Source organism: Castor canadensis, chromosome 9 (genome assembly GCF_047511655.1).
Source record: "Castor canadensis chromosome 9, mCasCan1.hap1v2, whole genome shotgun sequence".
NCBI lineage: Eukaryota > Metazoa > Chordata > Mammalia > Rodentia > Castoridae > Castor > Castor canadensis.
In genome coordinates, this window is record NC_133394.1 from 42,581,299 (window position 1) to 42,600,265 (window position 18,967).

The window sequence follows — 18,967 nt, forward strand, 5'->3', positions numbered from 1 at the left end:
CCGCGGGAAGAGACGACGCCCTGCAAACCTCAGGCCAGGAGGACGCGCCACACGGGAGCTTGCTCGCGCCCTTTATTTTTTTGTCGGAGGGGAAAAAAAAAAAAAAGCCCTGCGTGGCGCGGGGTGCGCCCTGCTGAGTGGGGCGGGGTGCGCCCTGCTGAGTGGGGCGGGACACACCCTCCGGCCGCGCGCCCCCAGCCGGCGCGTCCCCGCGGTCTCGCGCACGGAGCCGCGGGCGCAGACGGGAGGCGGCTGCGCGAGGAGATGCGCGGCTGACGCCCGGAGCGCGGCGCCGGCGGGGCCAGGAGGATGCTCCCGAGCCGCCTGTGGCGGGGGCGACCCCGACTGCCGCCGACCCCCAGAGCCCTGAGTCCAGCGCGCCCCAGGCCGCCGCGACCGGCGCCCCAGGTGAGGCCAGGTGCGCGGCCTCGCGGCCGGCGCGTGCGAAGTTTGCGTCCCGCAACTTCGGCGGGAGCAGAGTGGCGCGGCCCCACGCGCGGGAGGCCCTACAGGTGGCGGCCGGAACGGGGGCGGGAGGCGGGGAAGGTGGGGCGGGAGGCAACCTCGATGTCCGAGGACAACTTTCCAGACGCGCTGCGCTCGCCGGGAGCGGGGTCGTGACTGTCCTGGGACAGTGACATCCCTGTCCTGGATCCGCGAGCTCCTCCCTTCCCTAGAGGCTTTGTCCCGCTACCCGAGAGTGTGCTGCCCAGTGACAGTTACTCGCCACGAGTGGACCGCGGCTCGGAGGCGCTCGGAGACCCAGGAAGAGCCCAGCGGCCAAGTGCGAGTAACTGGAGGCGGTGGAGCTTGAGCTGTCCAGACCCAGCCGTGAGCAGGCGGCCTGGGAGTTTCAGCTCCCCTCCCCCATTAGGTTCAGTTTGTTAACGGGAGACGTATGTGTATATACATATACATGTAACACATCTGTATCATCTTTTAGCTGTGCACTGCGAAGGAAAAGCCAAAAATAAGCAGTACGATTCTCTTGTCACTTTCACTTCCTATCTTTCCTTTTCTTTTTCTGCTTTGGGTTTTTTTGTTTTTCCTCCATTTCAGGGCATCAGCGTTTGGATTGATGCAGGAAATAGTTAAGTACATTTTAAAAATGATTTCCCTGATTGCTTGAAAGCAAATGAAGGCCATTTTGTTACTAATAGTGCAGAAACTGGGCAAACTTATTAAAATGTAAGAAGGTAGACCTTAATAAAGTAATGGGGGAGAGATACTTTTTAAGACTACTTTTATTGCGCTACATTTCGGTAAAAACACAAACCCCCTTCCCCTTCCCCACCCCCCCCGCTCCCCTCCCCCACTAAACTCAGCATGAGAAACTCCCTTCACCACACACCGTCTAAACACAAGTAATTGGGTTAGGGTTTTTTGTTTGTTTGACTCAGGGTCTCACTATGTAGCCCAGGTTAGCCTTGAATTCTCTATGTAACCCAAGCTGGCTTTGAACCCTAGATCTCCCTGCCTCAGCTCTGGAATGCTGGGATTATTGAAATGATTGTTTTCTATTTAGCCCTAATAGTTTTGCAGTGCTGGGATAGAACTAAGGGCCTCACAGGGTAGGCATGCACTCTACCACTAAGCTACACCCCTAGCCCTTTAACACATGGAGTAGCATTTTATGGATCCCAGGGCTGGCCACCCTTTCTCAGATTACCAACTCTAAGCCCTTTTCTCTATATTTCCCATCTGATGCCCTATAAGGTGGTGTGCCATTTCATGCCTGCCCCAGCAGGAATTAAAAGAAGTAGGAAACGATACTCATTAGACTTAATAATAGGGGAATGGTGGTTGGGGAATTAACTAGGTACTTTCACTCTAGTTAATTAGGCTCTGAAGCCTTATGTTTGAATATTTTTAATTTACAAAATTTAAGTCATCTGTTCATGCTATAAAGACAGTTTACAGAACTTCAAAAGTGGAAATGTTTCCAATATTATCAGATCTTACCTATCTGATATAAAGAAGAATAAAGATAAGCCTGTGAACTTGCCTCTTTATGTGCAGCTTTAAGTCTTACTGTAAGGAAACTGATAGAACTATCCTGGCCCCTTAGGACATTTAGCTAGGACTACTAAACCATTCTCTGCAAATCAGATTACCATTGGGGACATTTTTCATTCTAAGGTTTCACTGCATTGTGGTTATCCCACTTGATATGAAATGTCCTGTGGCTAAAGGTAAGTATTATTCCTATACATCTTTCTGCACAAACATTCAGACCCCTAAAACCTATGAAATCAGCTAGAAAAACAAAAAGTGGTTTGCAACCTGTGAGTGCATAAAATCTTTGCTTGCAAAGACTTGTTGTAAGTAACGTCTCAAACAAGCCTTCCCAGTTATAATTGGTATTTTCTGAAATTATGACTGAGCCTTAAAGAAGCACTGAATAACTTTGAAAAATACACCATTCATACCATTTATATGGTAGGTACATAATTATCTGCCAGTGCATTGTGGGTGGAAAAAAACAGTTTGACATGAATATGTTTAGTGTAGCAGAATTGTTTTTTCAAGAGCACATTTAGTCTGACGCCTAAGAGATCTGGAGCATATTTTATTATCTTTGGCCAAGACATGGCCTGGTGTCCATGGTCACGTCCTGGTGGCAGCACATCTGATGTCAGCATGCTGGCTGAGTGGTTGTCAGGGCAATGAGTGGCCCCTGCTGATGTGACTGTGAGCAAGGATGCAGCTTTGAGTAATTACGGTGCTCAGTGAATTATATCTAAACAGAAAGCTCCTGCCTAGTTGTGCCTGTTTTTTTTTTTAATTTGGGTTTTCTGCTACTTAGATTAAGACACTCCCTGATGTGATTTCATGCTCCTGAGATAGTATGTGAATCCCCACATAAGCTGTGCTTAAATTTTTCTAATCAGGTGCATTTTGCAGAGAAGCTTAAGTATTGATGCACTTTTTTTTTTTAGCTTCTTAAAACATATGGGTGTTTTAAATTCTACCACAAGATGTTAACTTAAAAGTTGTTTTCATCTGTGGGATTTAATGGGCATATTGGCTTTTTTTTTTTGATGCTGTTCAACTATTCCACCTCTGGTATTTGCAGTTAGTGCATTGCATTCTGCAATACTGGTCTCGGCACACTCTCCTGGGGAGAGCAAGTGGTTGTGTTGGTGATGATTATTTGCACTAGAGAAAAGGCTTTGATGCTTTGATCTCAGGGTAATTCTAGAACAGTTAAATTAAATACTAAACCTAACCAGCACTTAGGTCTATTCATCCTTTCTTTTTATTGAAATTTTACTTTTTAGTTACTATAATTAAATATTTGTGATGTTTTATAGAAAATTCTAAGCCAAAAAATCATTTTGAATTGTGGCAGATAATTACTTGTTGAAAGAAGTAGCTATGAAACTAAGATCATAAAACCTGAGGCTAAATATTGGTTGATTTAACTAACATCTGTATGAACTAAATGTGGTCAGGCCTGCTACTTTAGTTGATATTAGGCATTTGGGTATCTGAGGGCTAGCCAGCCTGGCTCTGCCACCACCTAGCTCTGTGAATTTAGGTAAGTCTTGCAGTCTACTTAGGCCTATTTTGTTCCCCCTTGCAAAACAAGGGGATTTGTCTAATTGGGCTTTTTTGGTTTTGGTTTTTGTTGGTATTGGGGTTTGGACTGAGAGCTTTATTCTGTCACTTGAACTACACTTCTAGCTCTTTTTCCTCTGATCGTTTTGGAGATAGGATCTTGCTTTTAGCCAAGGCCAGCCTGGTCAGTGAGCCTCCTATTTTAAACTGTCTTCTGTAGCTGGAATGACAGGCATGCACCACCAAGCCCATTTTTTTTTTTCCCTGATGAAATAGGTTCTCACAAACAGTTTTTGCCTGAGCTGGCCTAGAACTGCAGTCCTCCTGATCTCAGCTTCCTGAATATTTTGGAATAACAAGTATGTACCACTGTGCCCAGCTGATGGTTGAGATGGGGGTCTAAAGTATTTTTTTGCCTGGGCTGGCTTTGAACCATGATCCTCCTGATCTTTACCTCCCATATAGCTAGGATTACAGGTGTGAGCCACTAGCACCCCAGCTCCATTTCTAAATTTGCCATTTTGTTATTTTATCATGGGATGTAAATATACCTTTGAACAAAGTATTGTCAATTTCTAAATATTTATTTTAATGATTGAAAATTCTCTTCTATGATCTTAGGCTGTCAGTAGAGTGGCACTTTTACATAGTGGACATAATAATTATTTTTCCTTTTTGTTATCTAGTTTGGATCTTGGATGTTCCCCAAAGGACCATGTGTTAAGGTTTGGTCCCCAGCTGGTGGTGCTGTTGGGAGAGGGTGTCTCTTTTAGGAGATTGGCCCTAGTGAAAGGAAGTTAGGTCCCTGGGTTGTGCTCTTGAAGGGGATATTGGAACCCTGGCCTCTTCTCTGTGCTTCTGGGCTGCCATGTTGTAAACAGACTTCCTCTGCCACATGCTACCTTCACCATCTACTGTTCTGCCACCGGCCCAAAGCAGGGCACAGTGACCATGGATCGAAACCTCTGAAACCATGGGCCAAAATAAACCTTTTCCTCCTTTTCAGTTGATCATCTTAGGTATTTTGTCACTTTAAATGACTTAACACATCTTTCAAAAGAAGTTTAAATATACTTGATGGAGTTAGCATATCCTAATAGAATAGGTTATGTCTCTGATACTTAATTCTATCATTACTAGTGTTTTGGACTATGAACTATGAAATGTTTCATTTTTTTTTTCTAAGCACATCTAGCATCAGAACCTTAAAATTACTAAATAATAGACTTCTTAAGTTAACCTACAAGGCAGTAAACCAATAGATAATAAATAACATTGTCACAACCATATTCTAGAATAATCTCTTATCCCATTTAACTAACCAGTATCAATTTTGTTTCTTTTTAACTTACATGGAGGCAATTTATTAATTTGGGGAATCCTCTTCACAGTTGGTTACCACAGTGGCCCCCCCATCCCTCTTCCTGTTGGTGTTGTTGGAGGGGTTGGGGGGCGACATCTTCTATCACCTGATCTTTGTACCCAAGTGAGCAAGGGTCCTGAGGGCTGACTGGGCCCCAGGTCCTGGGGTCTTAGCCCTGTTTCCTCCAGTGTAGGGCAGTGATGCCCAGTTCCTTGCACCTGGGCAACCAACATGGTGGTATAGGGGAAGAATTCATCTCTTCCAACCTTCACCTTCATTCCATTAGTCACTCAGCACGTGGTTTCCATGCCAGAAGTATCAGCAACATTGAAAAGATGTCACTGAAGGATGCAACGATGTGGCAGACACCAAATACTTTCCTTAGGCCACCAGAGGTCCAGGCAGGTGACCTGTTCTTCCTTCTTTGCCTTCCCTTTGAGAAGTGCCATCTCTGTGTTCTCTCCAGACCCTGCCACCACTCTGCTTTTTAAACAAATACTAACATTCTGCTCTCCAAGTGATATATTCAAACCTTGTGACCTGGAATCCCAAATGTTTGTACTGAATTTTCCAAATTGGGCTACCTTTTAAGAAACAACACTGTGAAATGCTACAGTCAGTTAAAAGGTACCCTTTAAGAGGCACTCAGGGAAGAAATTGCAATGTAGTTTTAATTGGCAGGTTTTTCCTGAGCAGGTGCAGGGTTTCTCATAGACAGTCACATGTAAGTGAAGGCCATCTTTGTGCCCTGGCTGCCAGAAAGGATCAGATTTGCACCCACTTGTAGCAAATGTGAAAGGTTTTATGACATGCATTTTTATGTAGTGATGGTACTCATACTTCTATCTTCTCTACCTTGATTTTTTTCCATTGTATCATTACTCATTTTTTGGCACATCACCAGCCAAATAACATCAGTTATGTTATCAAATAAGATCTCCCTTTTTTGCCTGTACCAGCCCTGAACCTTGATCCTCCTATTTATGCTTCTTCTATAGCTGGGATGACAGGCACCGTGCACCACTGCCTCTGGCTTTTTTGTTGGGAATGGAGTCCGGCTAACTTTTTGCCCAAGGCTGGCCTTTGAACCACAATCCTCCTGATTTCTACCTCCTGAATAGCTAGTTTTATAATTTTTTAATGGAAAAAAGTGATGGGAAATAAGGTTATGAGAAATTTTAGGAAGGAGCATTTTGGTGTTTGAACAATATATTTTAAGTTGCAAAGTATGACAGACCCAGATCTTTCCTTTTCACATGCTCTTCTTTGGTGCGTTGCCCATAGATGGTACTCAGTAGATTGATGGTGTTGGCTCAAGTGACTGAAAGAATGTAGTTGTGGATACTGTGGCTCTCTCAAAGAAATGTGGTAGGACTGAAGTTACTCATTTTCCTCTCACACAGAAATGAATCCCTCTATTTTCTTCTTTCTACTACCAGTGGTTTTTCTCTTTTCTTTTCCTCCCCTCCCGTTTTTAAAATCACTTGATACAGATGCAGAGAGTAATTCTATTGCAGGAGGGCTCAGACAGAGACTGAGAGGGCCCCAAAGCTTTTGGGAAGTCAATTTATCAAGCTGACAGCAACTCAGCAGACTGATGTCCAAAGGCTGAACACTGAGAACATAGGGGGCTTTCCTTATAGACCATTTAGAGCACCACAGGACTTCTTGCACTTACACCATTTGACCATGGACTGTTATTTGTGCTCATATGAAAACCTTCCCTCCTGGATTCGAAGAACCACTATGGTCAGAACTAGCTTTTCTCCATCTCTGACCACCTCTGCCCTGGCGTAGGAGGTACATAGTGACTGCTTGTTGGGTAAAGGAATGAAGGAATGGATGATTAAAAAAATGGAATGCTGGATACAGTTTCTTAACTGCCTTCTCAGTTTCCTCTTTTCCACTGCATCTAGTAGAGGAAGATCTTGAAGTGTTCTTATATACTTTTTGTGATATGAGCCTTGGATAACTGATTTTCTTAAAGTTAATCAAAATAATCTTTATACACATTATATTTTCTAGCAAAAGCAAACAGTAGTCTAAAATCAAACTTTGGTTGTTTTATTTCAGATATGCTTTCGTATCAGGAGTTTTAAAGAACATAATTTAAGAAAACATACATTGTTTAAGGAAAGCCTGACATAGAAGCATTTTCTTGGTTATTCTTAAAGTCTGTTGTGTGTTTAGGATAATTGTTCATGTGTGGGGAAGCATCTCTTTCCTCCATAGAAAAGGAAACTTTCTTCATGAGATTCTCAGACTGTTGGGTCATAATGGTTTTAAACTCATAAATGCTGCTTTGTAGTTGCTGAACCTATGAGTGTTAGTACTATAAGTTTAATCATTAAAAAAATAATTTGGAATATTACTTTAAAACTCAATTATAAAAAGGATTTATTCATAAGATACAATTCCTGGGCAGAATATGAAATATGGTAAACCTTAAGAAAGGAATATAATTTTTAGTATTAGGAAATACACAGATCCTCTCAGCAACAATGCCTCCATTACTATTCTAGAAGTGGGATATATTCTCCTTTAGCAAGTGGAGTTGGCATGAGTGAGATTATCATCCACTGGTCTTTCAGTATTGGCAGCCCTTTAGGGTGCATAGCAAGGTCTGTTGAATAGTGCTGAATGTTAAAATACTGATCAGGTAACCCAGCACAGTGATTTCCACTCATCTGTTTACTTATGCAGCCTAGAATCTGAGATCTTTAAATGTGAATGGGGACTTAGTTATTTATGGATCTAGAGGATATTCAGCCACTGTTGCCGTTGTTCCAAGACTTCTAGATTTTGGGGGCAGAATGGATAGGTAGGATGGCATTTATATTATTAAATGGAGGTTTTATCTGTTACCAGGGCCTATGCCGTGACTTGTGTTGCCCCTGACCCAGTCAACTAAAAGACCTGGTTCAGCCTTAAGTCTGAAAATGTTGTAGCTAAAAGCTGGCTTTTCTTTCCCACCCCTCCTGATTCAGTTGATTTACTGTGAGCTGTAGGAATGGCTTCTCACGCTCATAATCTGTCGTAGTTAAGACCTGGTCAGTCACATTTTAACTGCTCACCTTTCCTTGTCCTTAGAATGGGTTTTGCCTTTGTCCAAGTTCTGTGGTCTCAGTGGAGGAGTTTTGTGGTTCATGTCAAGGCTGAAGGTGTACACCAAGTCCTTCAAAGTTACATGGAAGACAAGGCTACCTATGCATAAAAGATGTCTGCCCTTTCCTCAATTGACTCATGAAGGTTAAATAGATATTTTAGACAATAGATTCTAGAAGACTTCAGAGAAGGAACGTCATTAGATCCTGTGATCCTAGCACTTGGGACACTGAGACAGGAGGATCAGAAGTTTGAGACCAGCCTGGGCTATGTAGGGAGTTCCAGGTCAGCTTGAAATACACAGTGAATCCATCTTAAACAAACAAAACCCAAAAGAAAAGGAGAAACTGCAGAGAGAAGGAGAGTAAGATTTAACTAAGCTCTGAGAACAAGGTAAGGATTTAGTGGACACATTTTGAATAAGGTGAAAGAGCATAAACAGAATGGAGTCTGAAAGTGGTTGTTTGCAGGTAGTCTGATATGGCTGTCAAAAGTATTTCCTTGAAGTGTAGTCCTTGATTTGATTTACATTAGAGTTTTAGTTATCATATTAACATTTTATAATACAAGGATTATGCTTATCAAATTAAACTCTGTATCACAAACTGATTTTCTACAAAACATATTTCCTAGGATGTTAATAAATATTCCAGAAAAAACAATTCCTCTGTTCTTATAAGTTGAAAGAACTCTAGACTAGACCATGCCAAGTTAAATGGGTTCCTGTACTATAAGCTTCTGGTGTTATTACTTTGTTTATATGCATTTTGAACCTAAAAATGGGAAAGAGTTTGACCACAGAACTCTTTTATTCCACAGGATTCTCAATAACTTCTCCCAGAACAGTGTTCCATGGAATTCAATTGGGGAAAGACTGTATTAAAAAATTAAATTGGGATGGATTATGTTGTAAAATACATGATGTCTCATAGCTTCCTAGCCTGTTTCCTCAGACACAACTAATTTTATCAGTCTGGCTCTAGCAATATTGGACCACTGCCAAAAGCTATGTCTTTAGCCTTCTCCGCACTCAGGTATGGACTCATGATCAAGTTTATGATATCTCACATGATATGAAACTACAGGTACTAGTTCACATCTTTAATTAGGAAGTTGATTTCTCTCTTCCTTTTCTCCTTCTATGGGCTAGAAGGAGCCTACTTGGGCCTTGTGGAGGCCTACAATCCACTGTGGGGTGGTACAGCAACTAGACAAAAGAGACTGGGATAGCTGGTGATCTTACACTTTCTCTCACCTGCCTACCCACTAGAAAAACAAATGTCTGTTTTGTTTGAGTACTATTGTATCCTTGAGTCTGGGTGTTTTAGCATCTTTGCTTGCGTGTTGTCTTGTTCAGTGGCTGACCAGGCAATCAGAATTCTGACTTGAGAGACTGAGACACTGTGAGATGGAAGCAATTGGAGTTTCTCAGAAAGCAATACTACAGAAGCCCCAAACACAGTTACCCATGGTTAAAAACTGAATGAAAAGAAAACGAATAAATACATGGATGTAATACATTTCATATGGCATAACAGTCATGATCAATTGGCCTGCCACTTATTTCAGGTTAAAAGTCCAGCTTTGACATAACTGCTTCCATAAAGAAAGGCTTTCCAGATGAGCTAGGTGGAAATCATTCTTCTTCTTCTAGCTACTAAGGTGCTTATTCTTGTTCTACTCATCTGGCACTTGTATACTCCTTGTATTAAGGCTTTTTGTGCATCTGTTAGCATGCCTACCTCTCCCCTGCCACCATGTATCATCTCTTCCTCTGTACTGTGTAACTCTTAAAGAGCAGGTATCATATCTTTTATGTCTTAGGGGGCAGGTATATCTTTGTATTTATTTTGATAGTACAGGTATTTGTAGTTGTGTTAAATGAGATACAAGAATGGTGCTGTCATTTTCTGTATGAGAAATGATGTTCTTTGCAGGGGTTGGTAAACTTTTCCCATGGAAGTTCAGATTGCAAACATTTTAGGCATTGCAGCCTATAACCTTTGTTCCGCTACTCAAATCTGTCATTGTAGTGTAAAAAGAAGCATAGAAACATAGAAGTATGTAAGTGAATGGGTATAATTGCTTTGCAATAATCTATTACCAAAATGGCAGCAAACAAGATTTGACCTATAGGCCACAGCTTGCCAGCCTTTGGCCTATAGACTATCTACCAAGACTTTAACATTAGTAATTGAGATGTTATGATAGAAGAGAAATTGTGATCCAGCAATCCAGCCTGTATATATTGGAATGGACTAAGTGAGTACGTTGGAAAGGACTAATCATGAAGTCATGGTTACTGGACATGGATCTGGATAAACAAGAATTGAAATGGTGAAGGGAAGAGTGTGAAAATGTATAGAGACTTCAGCAGGTTTCTGTAGTGAGGCTTGTACTTGACCATGAGGTCCCAGTGCCCTGGAAGTATGAGCGAAAGAAGAGAATGGGCAAGCTGGGACTAAGATGTGGAATGTGTTGCCCTCTGAAGTTAAGAAAAGCATCAGAGTTTTGTGGGAAGTTCTTATTCTTTCGGGAGAAGGGACATGATGGGTAAAATAGTGAAGGCTTGGATAAGTAGCAATGCATTGGCCTGGGCGTTTATTCTAGTAGGTTTATTTCCCTTCAGCATTATGTCTTTAAACCTCGGGTGAGACTCAAAACGTAACTCAACTCTCCCCAAGATATCTGGCTAAGAGTAAAGTGCTGTTAAAGCATTATTAAGTACTGCTAAAGTTAATGATAGGCCTCTATTGTAAACACCCTTTTTAATGTTTATTTTTCCATGAAATAAACTAAGATTTTAGGGACAGTTTGTCTCCCTAGTTAATTGTTGCTAGGCCCTTCCATGGTGCCTTGAGCAAAGGACTATCAGCCAAACAGCTGCCTGGAGTGCCCTCCTGCCAGCCCAGCTGTTTTAAATACTCCACAGATGCCTTGAGGAAGCTACACTGCAACCTCAGCTGCTTGCTGCCAAAGCATAGCTCCAGTTCCAGAAGGCACTGTCCCAGCCACGACTGCTTCAAACAGCTTGTGCCAGATTTTTTGCCTTCACCAACCTTGGCAAACTCTACTAACATTTTTACCCAGGCCAGAGGGGCATTATTTCCCCTTGTGGCCCAGTAGAAGGCTTGTGATTGGTGCAAACAGATTCCTTCATTTGCATGAAGGTCTGCCATGATTGATGTAAACACCCTTGCAACATTCCCATCCTCTTTCTGGTTATATAGCAGACTGTTTGTCTCACTTTTTTTGGGGGGGCAGGGGAGGTTGGAGAAATTGGGTTTGAATTTAGAGTCTTGTGCTTGCTAGGCAGGCGTTCTACCACTTAAGCCATGCGCCTAGCCCTTTTTCACTTTAGTTATTTTTCAGATAGGGTCTTGTATTTTTGCCTGGGGCCAGTCTCAGACTGCAGTGTTTTACCTCTGGCCTTCTGCATAGCTGGAATTATAGGTATGTACCATTACACCCAGCTTATTTGCTGAAATGAGATCTTACTTTTTTTCTCAGCTGGCCTTGAACCACAGTCCTCTCAGTCTCTACTGAGAGGATTACATACCTGGTATTAAAGGTATGAACCACTGCACTCAGCTTTCAGCTCACTTTTTGAGCCAGCTGGAAGATATTTTCCTGTGCTGTGCCCTGGTATTGCAACATTTGGCTCAATAAAAGGCTTCTCTTGAGGTTTTCTTGCTTGTGTTTGGTCTTTATAATTAGTAGAGTGGGCTGAGCAGTAACCTGAAGAAGAGATGGTGGAAGCAGCAGTGGAGGTGGCAGTGGCAGCAGTGGCTACAACAAAAGGGCAGATGAACAGTTTGAGAGAGTGGCTGGGGCAGAAATAACAGACAGCACATGTAGTGGAGACAGTAACGGACGGCAGAAGTAGAGAAAAGTCAAGAGAGGGTGGAGAGCTGAAGAGAAACTGCAAGCCCTGGTCACTGGAAGAGTTCAAGAGAGCTGCCAAGCCTTAAGGGCCAAGGGTCTCAGAAGAGAGCTGTAACATTAGCTGCCTGACAGCTGCAACATGAGGCCTATTCAGAAGCTGCGGAGCACCAGGTCTGACCTGCTGGTTAGAGCCCAGAGCGATAACCCTGCAACCTGAGGACCTGGAACCTCAGGTGTCTGGCCTAAAGCCTGAAGCAACAGGGCCCTGGTTCTGCCAGTCCAGCCTCTGTGCCCTGGGTACTCAAGGGCCTGGAACTGCTATTCCTGAGTTCTCTCTGGTAAAAGGACCTTAGCCAGCTGGTTATGACTTACTCTTTCCGCTGGGCCCAACATTAGAACTTAAGGTCATATGTCCCTTTTTCTTCTGCAAACCTTTTTTTTTTTAATGAATTTTCTATGTCTCTGTTGTATAGAGTATATTACACCCTTGAAACAAAAGACCCAAGGATGATTTGTTGTTGTTTTGCAGTGCTGGGGATCAAACTGGGACCTTTTGTAAACTTCTGTATTCTTAACCTCAGTTTTTTCTCTGTGGAACCTATGTGAACCTGTTCTGTCATCTACTGTACATGCAGCTTTGAGAGCCAAAAGCACACAGGATTTTTTAGTCTTGCAAAGTATTGTGGGCAGGCCAGGATGTGTTCCTTGTCACTTGTGCTCATGTTCCATTGATATTTTATTGAGTGTGGCACATGGCTGCATTTGGCTACAAGGGGCTGAGAGATGGCGACTCATTCCAGCTAAAACTTGGTTACTGAGGAGAAAAGAAGAACAGCTTTCAATGGACCTTTTGCTGTATCTGCCTCAGTCTTCTTGGCTGGAAGCAGGAAGTTTCATTTTGGGGAATCATTGAATCTCCAAGCCTTCTTGAGCTCCACTCATAATTGTTCCTCAGCCATAGATATTTACAGGGAAACTATTTCTTCCTGAAAAATGTGAAGGGGAAAGATAGAATTTCAGTGTTTTTAATTAGGGCTGGAACAGGAGCATTTCACACCTTGCTGGATTCATTATAAGCTGCCCTCTGGGCTGAAGCTTAGTGGGAAAGGGTGTAGTCTCATTTATATGCTCTGAGCTAAAGAAGAAGAGAAAAACACTAATGGTTCAGTCAGAATTTGAGTCCAGAATTCAAGTTTATGCAGCAAGACCTGGTAAGGAAGAGAAGCATAGCTGAGAAAAGATGCTGACCCTACGGTTTTAGGAAAGGCTTCCTTCAGAGTAATGATGCTGATTAGTAGACACGTGAGCAATAGTAAAAGTTACAGAAATGCATAGCAGCCATGCATAGCTAGTATATGAATTCAATGGTGTTTTACAGGTTAGCTTGTTATAAATCTGGTCTAAAAATAAGAAGATCCTAGATTAGGATAGTAGACAGACCCTGAGTCTTAGAATAAAATGAATCTGAATATATAATATAAAACAAAGACTCACCTGTTATTCAGGACATATTCAGGAAGACTTTGTATGTTTCCTCACACATGCTTATTTTAATTTGTCAGGCTTGGACATCGCTATTGGTCAGTCTTAATGTATGCCTTTAAAGATATTAGAGATGTTTTTCGTGGTACTTCAGTATAATTACTGCTTTACAATAATTTAATAATTTAAATAATAATTTAGATAGACTGCTATCTTATCCTTATTCATTCTTGAACTCAGATATTCCACAATTGTTTTTGAAACATTAGTATGGCTTTAATTAAAACATTGTCCTAAAAGGCTAACACACACACACGCGCGCACGCGGGGGTGTACACGGTATTATGTTAGTAATAATTCTATATTAATGCTATCATTAGTAGTAATAATTGATACATAATACTCTTCCCTCCCTATAGCTGAGTAGTGGTGCTTGGTAAGAATGTATTGACCACTGGTTTAAGATGGCAGAAGAAAACCAACTTGGCAGTGCTAAAAAAAGGCAGTTTATCTTTATGGGGGGTGGAGGAGAAAGTATAGGATGAGCAATTCCTGACTTGGTCGTGCAAGGGGTCTGGGAGTTCAGTTCACCTGTAAGCCACCTGTGAATGTGCGACTCCACTTCTGATGGAAGTGCAGCATTTGATCACAGCAAGTGACAGTCTCGTTGTCACACTGCTTCAGGGCATTATGCTTTGTTATGGGGCGGTATTTTGAGAAGGATATTGCCAAGGCAATGGGAACGAAGGTGCATAGAGAAGGCCAGGATTCACACTGGAAATATAAAAGGGGCTGGATATTTTTAATCTAGTAGGAAAAGAAAACAAAAAAAAGTAAAGGGGAAAGTTAGAATTCAAATATCTGAATCAGTATCATGTGAAAGAAGATTGTCATTTTCTGTTGCTTGAAGCAAGAAATCCACTCTCAAGAGTGGGCAGAATAGGTAAGTAGAGGTCAGCTCAGCTTGAGAAACTGCATCTACTCAGGCTGTCCCCAAGTGGAGAGACTGCTTCTTGATGTTCAGGACTCCTGGAATACTAACTAGAAGGACCCAGGCAGGAGTTGGAGAAGCCACCAAGACAGCAGTAGGTGGTGCTAGAGAAGCCATCCTAGTCCAACCTTAGGAGCCTTCCAAGTAAACAGCGGAACCAAGAAACAGAACCGCCTTTCCTCCCTCAGTGTCTCGCCAGCACCCTCCACTGAAGAAATCTAAGCGCCAGCCAGATTCATGTTCACAGAGCAGTGGAAAAAGGCAAATGGAGAGGACAGGCATCACAGGAGGAATGAAGCAGCCCTTGTGCAGTGCCTGAAGATGACAGCTCTGCTCATGAGCACAGCCAAGTGGTCAAGCCAAGGGGAGACCAGAGGCAGAGCCAGACTGTGGTCAGGCATTGGCAAAGGGCTAGTTTGCCAGAACATAAATCAAGGAAGCAGTGCTTGACAATTCCAGAAACACAGAATACATCCCAAACATGGATTGGATAAGACACGGAGGTCAAACAAATGATGAGAACTCTAAGTGCGTGAGGAAGTTAGAATGAGGAAATAGGAAGATTAGAGGTGGATTACTGAGAAGTGCACAGGGTGGTTTGAGTAGGGAGAGTCAGGACCTGGTGTGGTAACTTAACCTCCATCTCTTAGGTTCCTTTCATCTCTAATGTCCACTGAGCCCTTAGGTACCCAGCTTTGATATCCATAACAGAGTCAGATGCTGCTGAAGTTCAGAGATAGGTAAACTCAGGTGCCAAACTAAAAACTAGTCAGCTGCGACTCATCCCTTATTCTGCCCACTCCTTACCATCTGCCTTACTCTCCAAGAAAACACTTTGTATTGTATATAGTGTAAAATTTAGTTAGTGGGAGTGGTATTCTTTTTGCTTTTTATTTTTATGACCTTATTCATCTTTCTGTAAAAGGTTTGGGTTTTGGGTGTTTGTTGTGAGGTTTTACCTGGAAGCAACGCAGACATGCTGCTTGTAACAGTTGCTTAAGCTTGGCTGTTCTACAGTCAGGGTATAGCCCTCACTGCATATGAAACTCACTTTCTAATGGACCTGGGAAGGTTTGTGTAATTAGCTTACTCTTTTTAGTGAGATTGGGCTGCCATTTAATTAGTGGATTTTGAATGTTCTTGGTTTTGAAGCTATAGAAGACAACTTTGTGGTCTATTCTTGTCACCTTACTTTTCCAGGAACTTCCCTACTCTTATCTACATGGTTCAGCAGAACTGGTTATCTTAGTACCACCTGACCTTTATCAGCTGACCACCCAGGAATTTGGAATTGAGTCTAGGATTCCCACCTCCACTGGGGGCTCTTTTGAAGAGTAGAGTTGTAATTAGAGCTGTTATGTGGTTATTATTTTCTACCATTGGAACAGGAAGCTTTGAAAATCAATTTGTAGTGATAAACAGAATGACGTTGATGTGCAAAAAAGAATGAAAATGCATCCATTCCAACCTCAATGTCACACTCCAGTCTCTGATTCTAGTCCATTCCTGAGGCTCAACTGAATGCTTTTATTTAGGTCCCATGAGGGACATCCTCCTGTCCTTAGAGTACATTTCCATTTAAGTTAAGTAAATATATATACAAAGTGTTCAGACTATTAGGAAAATGCCAAGATGTTAGTAGAGGAATGGACAAATGACATGACTGATTCTCAAAAGAAAATAATGTGAACAAGCATTTGGAAGGGATCAGCTTCATTGGTAGCCGAAGAAATGCAAAAACAATAGGACAAAGAGAATATTTGCCTTTTTTAATACAAAAATCAAACTTACAAAGAAAAACAGACACAATACTCAAACATGAAGCACAGTATGGGATGGGAGCCCTTCTGTACTGCTGGTGAGTGTATAGAATGGTGGTGTAATTCATGCTCCCAACAGGAAACAGATGGCCCACTCAGATTCGGATAATGACGGGAGAGGATACGCAGAGGGTTATTCATGGAGCTGTGGGTGCAGGGGAACCACTGGGGGTGCGCTGTAACCCAGGACTACTTGGGGGGCTGGAAGGGGCAAGGAGGAGGAGTTGTGGAGCACGACTGAGTCAAGGGCTGAACCAGACACTCATCCAGACAAGATCATTCCTTTAAACTTTATCATCCATTAAAACTGAAACTGCAGAATTCTCAACTCATGTTTAGATTTTAGGTGCTTAATTAATGAAGGAGCAAATTTTTCAAAGTCAATATTGTACATTTTTTTGTCAGCAGCTTTTGAATTCAGCACTCCTTTTATTTGATTGATAATAATCAAATAATCCTCAGCTTGTGCCAAACACTGGAAGGCTCTTTCTTACTCAGTCCCCTCCCTACAGTCCTGGGAGAAAGTACCCATTGTACCCCCACATGATGACAAAACCAAGGCTCAAATAGACTCTGAGATCAGCACCCCCAAAAGCTAGTCTGTTTTGTCATAGAGGTATGTCTCTTATTTGGAAAACACACTTTCTTTTCAAACTTTGATTATGTTGATTCAATTGAAGTAAAGTGTCAATAAACTTGATTCTTTCATAGTCTGAAATAGATGCTCAAATTTTATAAGAACTATGGGATTAAGTTTTAGAAAGTACCACAAAGATTACCTAGCCATACTAGTTTCATGTTTAGGATATAAAAATTTTAAATTTCCTAAAACCTCTTCTTAAAGATTTCCAAATAGCCAGGTACAGTGATTCATTCCTATAATCCTAGCTACTGGGAAGGCAGAGATTGAGAGGATTACAGTTTGAAGTCAGTCCAGGTAAAAAGTTCTGGAGACCGAATCTCAGCTGATAACAAAACTGGGTGTGATGATACTCACCTGTTATCCTAGGTACTCGGGAAGCATAAATACGAGGATCAAGGTCGCAGGTCAGCCTGTGCATAAATGTGAGACCGTACCTGAAAAATAACTAAAGCAAAAAGGGCTGGGGGCATGGCTTAAGTGTCGAGGGACATGCCTAGCAAGTGCAAGACCCCAAGTTCAAACTCCAGTACCACCAAAAAGTTTCCATTAAACAACGGAACAGAGTTCCACACAAACTACCCATTCCCCCTTAAGAGAATCAGTTGGCTTTACAGAAGAAGAAATTAATTAATTTTGATTAATTAAAAGAGACTTCAATTCTTTGCAAAGGCAGTCACATGTCAAGTATGACTTCAAATTATCTAAGAATATTGGGCAAGGAACTTCAGAAGACAATTTGGTTCAGAATAATGTTTGTAGTAAGATTGTAGGTAAAACTACATAGTCTTACATAAATAGTGCATAGCTATCTTTCCTGTCAAATTAGTCAACCTCCCTTTCCCTGTCCCCCAAAGAAAACAATCCAGTGTCTTAGAATTTAAAGTTATTCCCATAAGTGCACACATAAACCAATGTATACTAATGTAGTTCTTAAAATCTGATGTGTGAAAATTTGGTAACTTACTAAGAATGACTTATTACAAGTTACCTTCTATACATACAAACTCACAAAGTTCTACATGTCTTATTCTACAGGTATTTATCTTTGTAAATGAGAAAATTGAAGCCTAGGAAGATTAAATAAGTCATTCACACAGGAACTAAATATGGGACCAGGGCTTAAATCCAGAGCCTGCACTTTCAATAAACCACATGGCCTTTTCTCTCTCTTTTGTTTGTTTTATTTCTGAGATAGTCTTGTTATCTGTAGCCCAGGCCGGCCTCAATCATGATCATTCTGATGCAGCATCTGGAATGCTGGGATTGCAGGTGTGCACCACCATGTCTGTCTTAACTATTTTATGGAACCCAGAAATAATAAACTAGACTTGAACAAACCCAAGATTAATTCTATGAAGGAAATCTGCTCAATTCTTGGGTGATAAAAATGACCAAAGTTAGTAGCGAGACAAAGCACCTTGCTATTTGGTGGTACTGGTATCTTCATATCCTGGTTTCCTTCTGCTTGTATATGAGATCCTGTCCAGAGCATCCTGCCATCAGCATTCCTTAGCAGCTATCTTCCTTAGCACTTGATTCCACTGCCTTCCTCACTGCCAATTATATTACACAGAGCACCTGCTCATCCGTGGTTTATACTTACTCATTCGGTTAGGCTGGATGTTCTCTGACGTCCTGGTCCATGTGTGATCCTGTGTCATACTGTAAAATGCATAGCTCTGGATCCAAAACCCAGGTTTGTGTTTCCTGGTATGTTGGTAGAGATGCATTTAAGGCAAAACAGGACCACCAGGTAGAATTTTACAGGGTTGCACTTCTGCAGGGCACTGCGTGTGAGGTGGTATCTGTGTTGTTGCTGGGTAAATTTATGATGGTATGCTGACAGATGACTATTAAATGTATTGGAGGAAGGAAAATGGGTTTTTAAATTCACTCACATGCACCTGCGGGTCAGTGCAAAAATCCTGACCACTGCCAATAGCAAACAGTTGTGTACTGCAATCAACTCTAAGGTTTTTTCAGAGAATGGATCAGAAGGAGAAATGATATTTAACCAGGCATGACGGTGAATGCCTGTAATCTCCACACTTGGGGAGCTGAAGCAGGAGGATAGTGAGTTCTGGGCCAATCTGGGCTACATAGGAACCCTGTTAAAA

The 18,967-nt window shown here is 41.9% G+C and overlaps 1 protein-coding gene across 2 annotated transcripts in view; it reads left to right on the top strand.

The window, feature by feature from the left end:
* The first annotated feature begins 227 nt into the window (after window positions 1-227).
* Window positions 228-18,967, top strand: part of Mcub (mitochondrial calcium uniporter dominant negative subunit beta) — a 94,141-nt gene continuing 75,401 nt past the window's right edge. For both annotated transcript variants that reach the window (XM_020177136.2, XM_020177135.2), the window contains exon 1: window positions 228-408. In XM_020177136.2, the coding sequence (XP_020032725.2) occupies window positions 310-408 (99 nt within the window). In that variant the 5' untranslated portion in view covers window positions 228-309. The remainder of the gene's footprint in view (window positions 409-18,967) is intronic.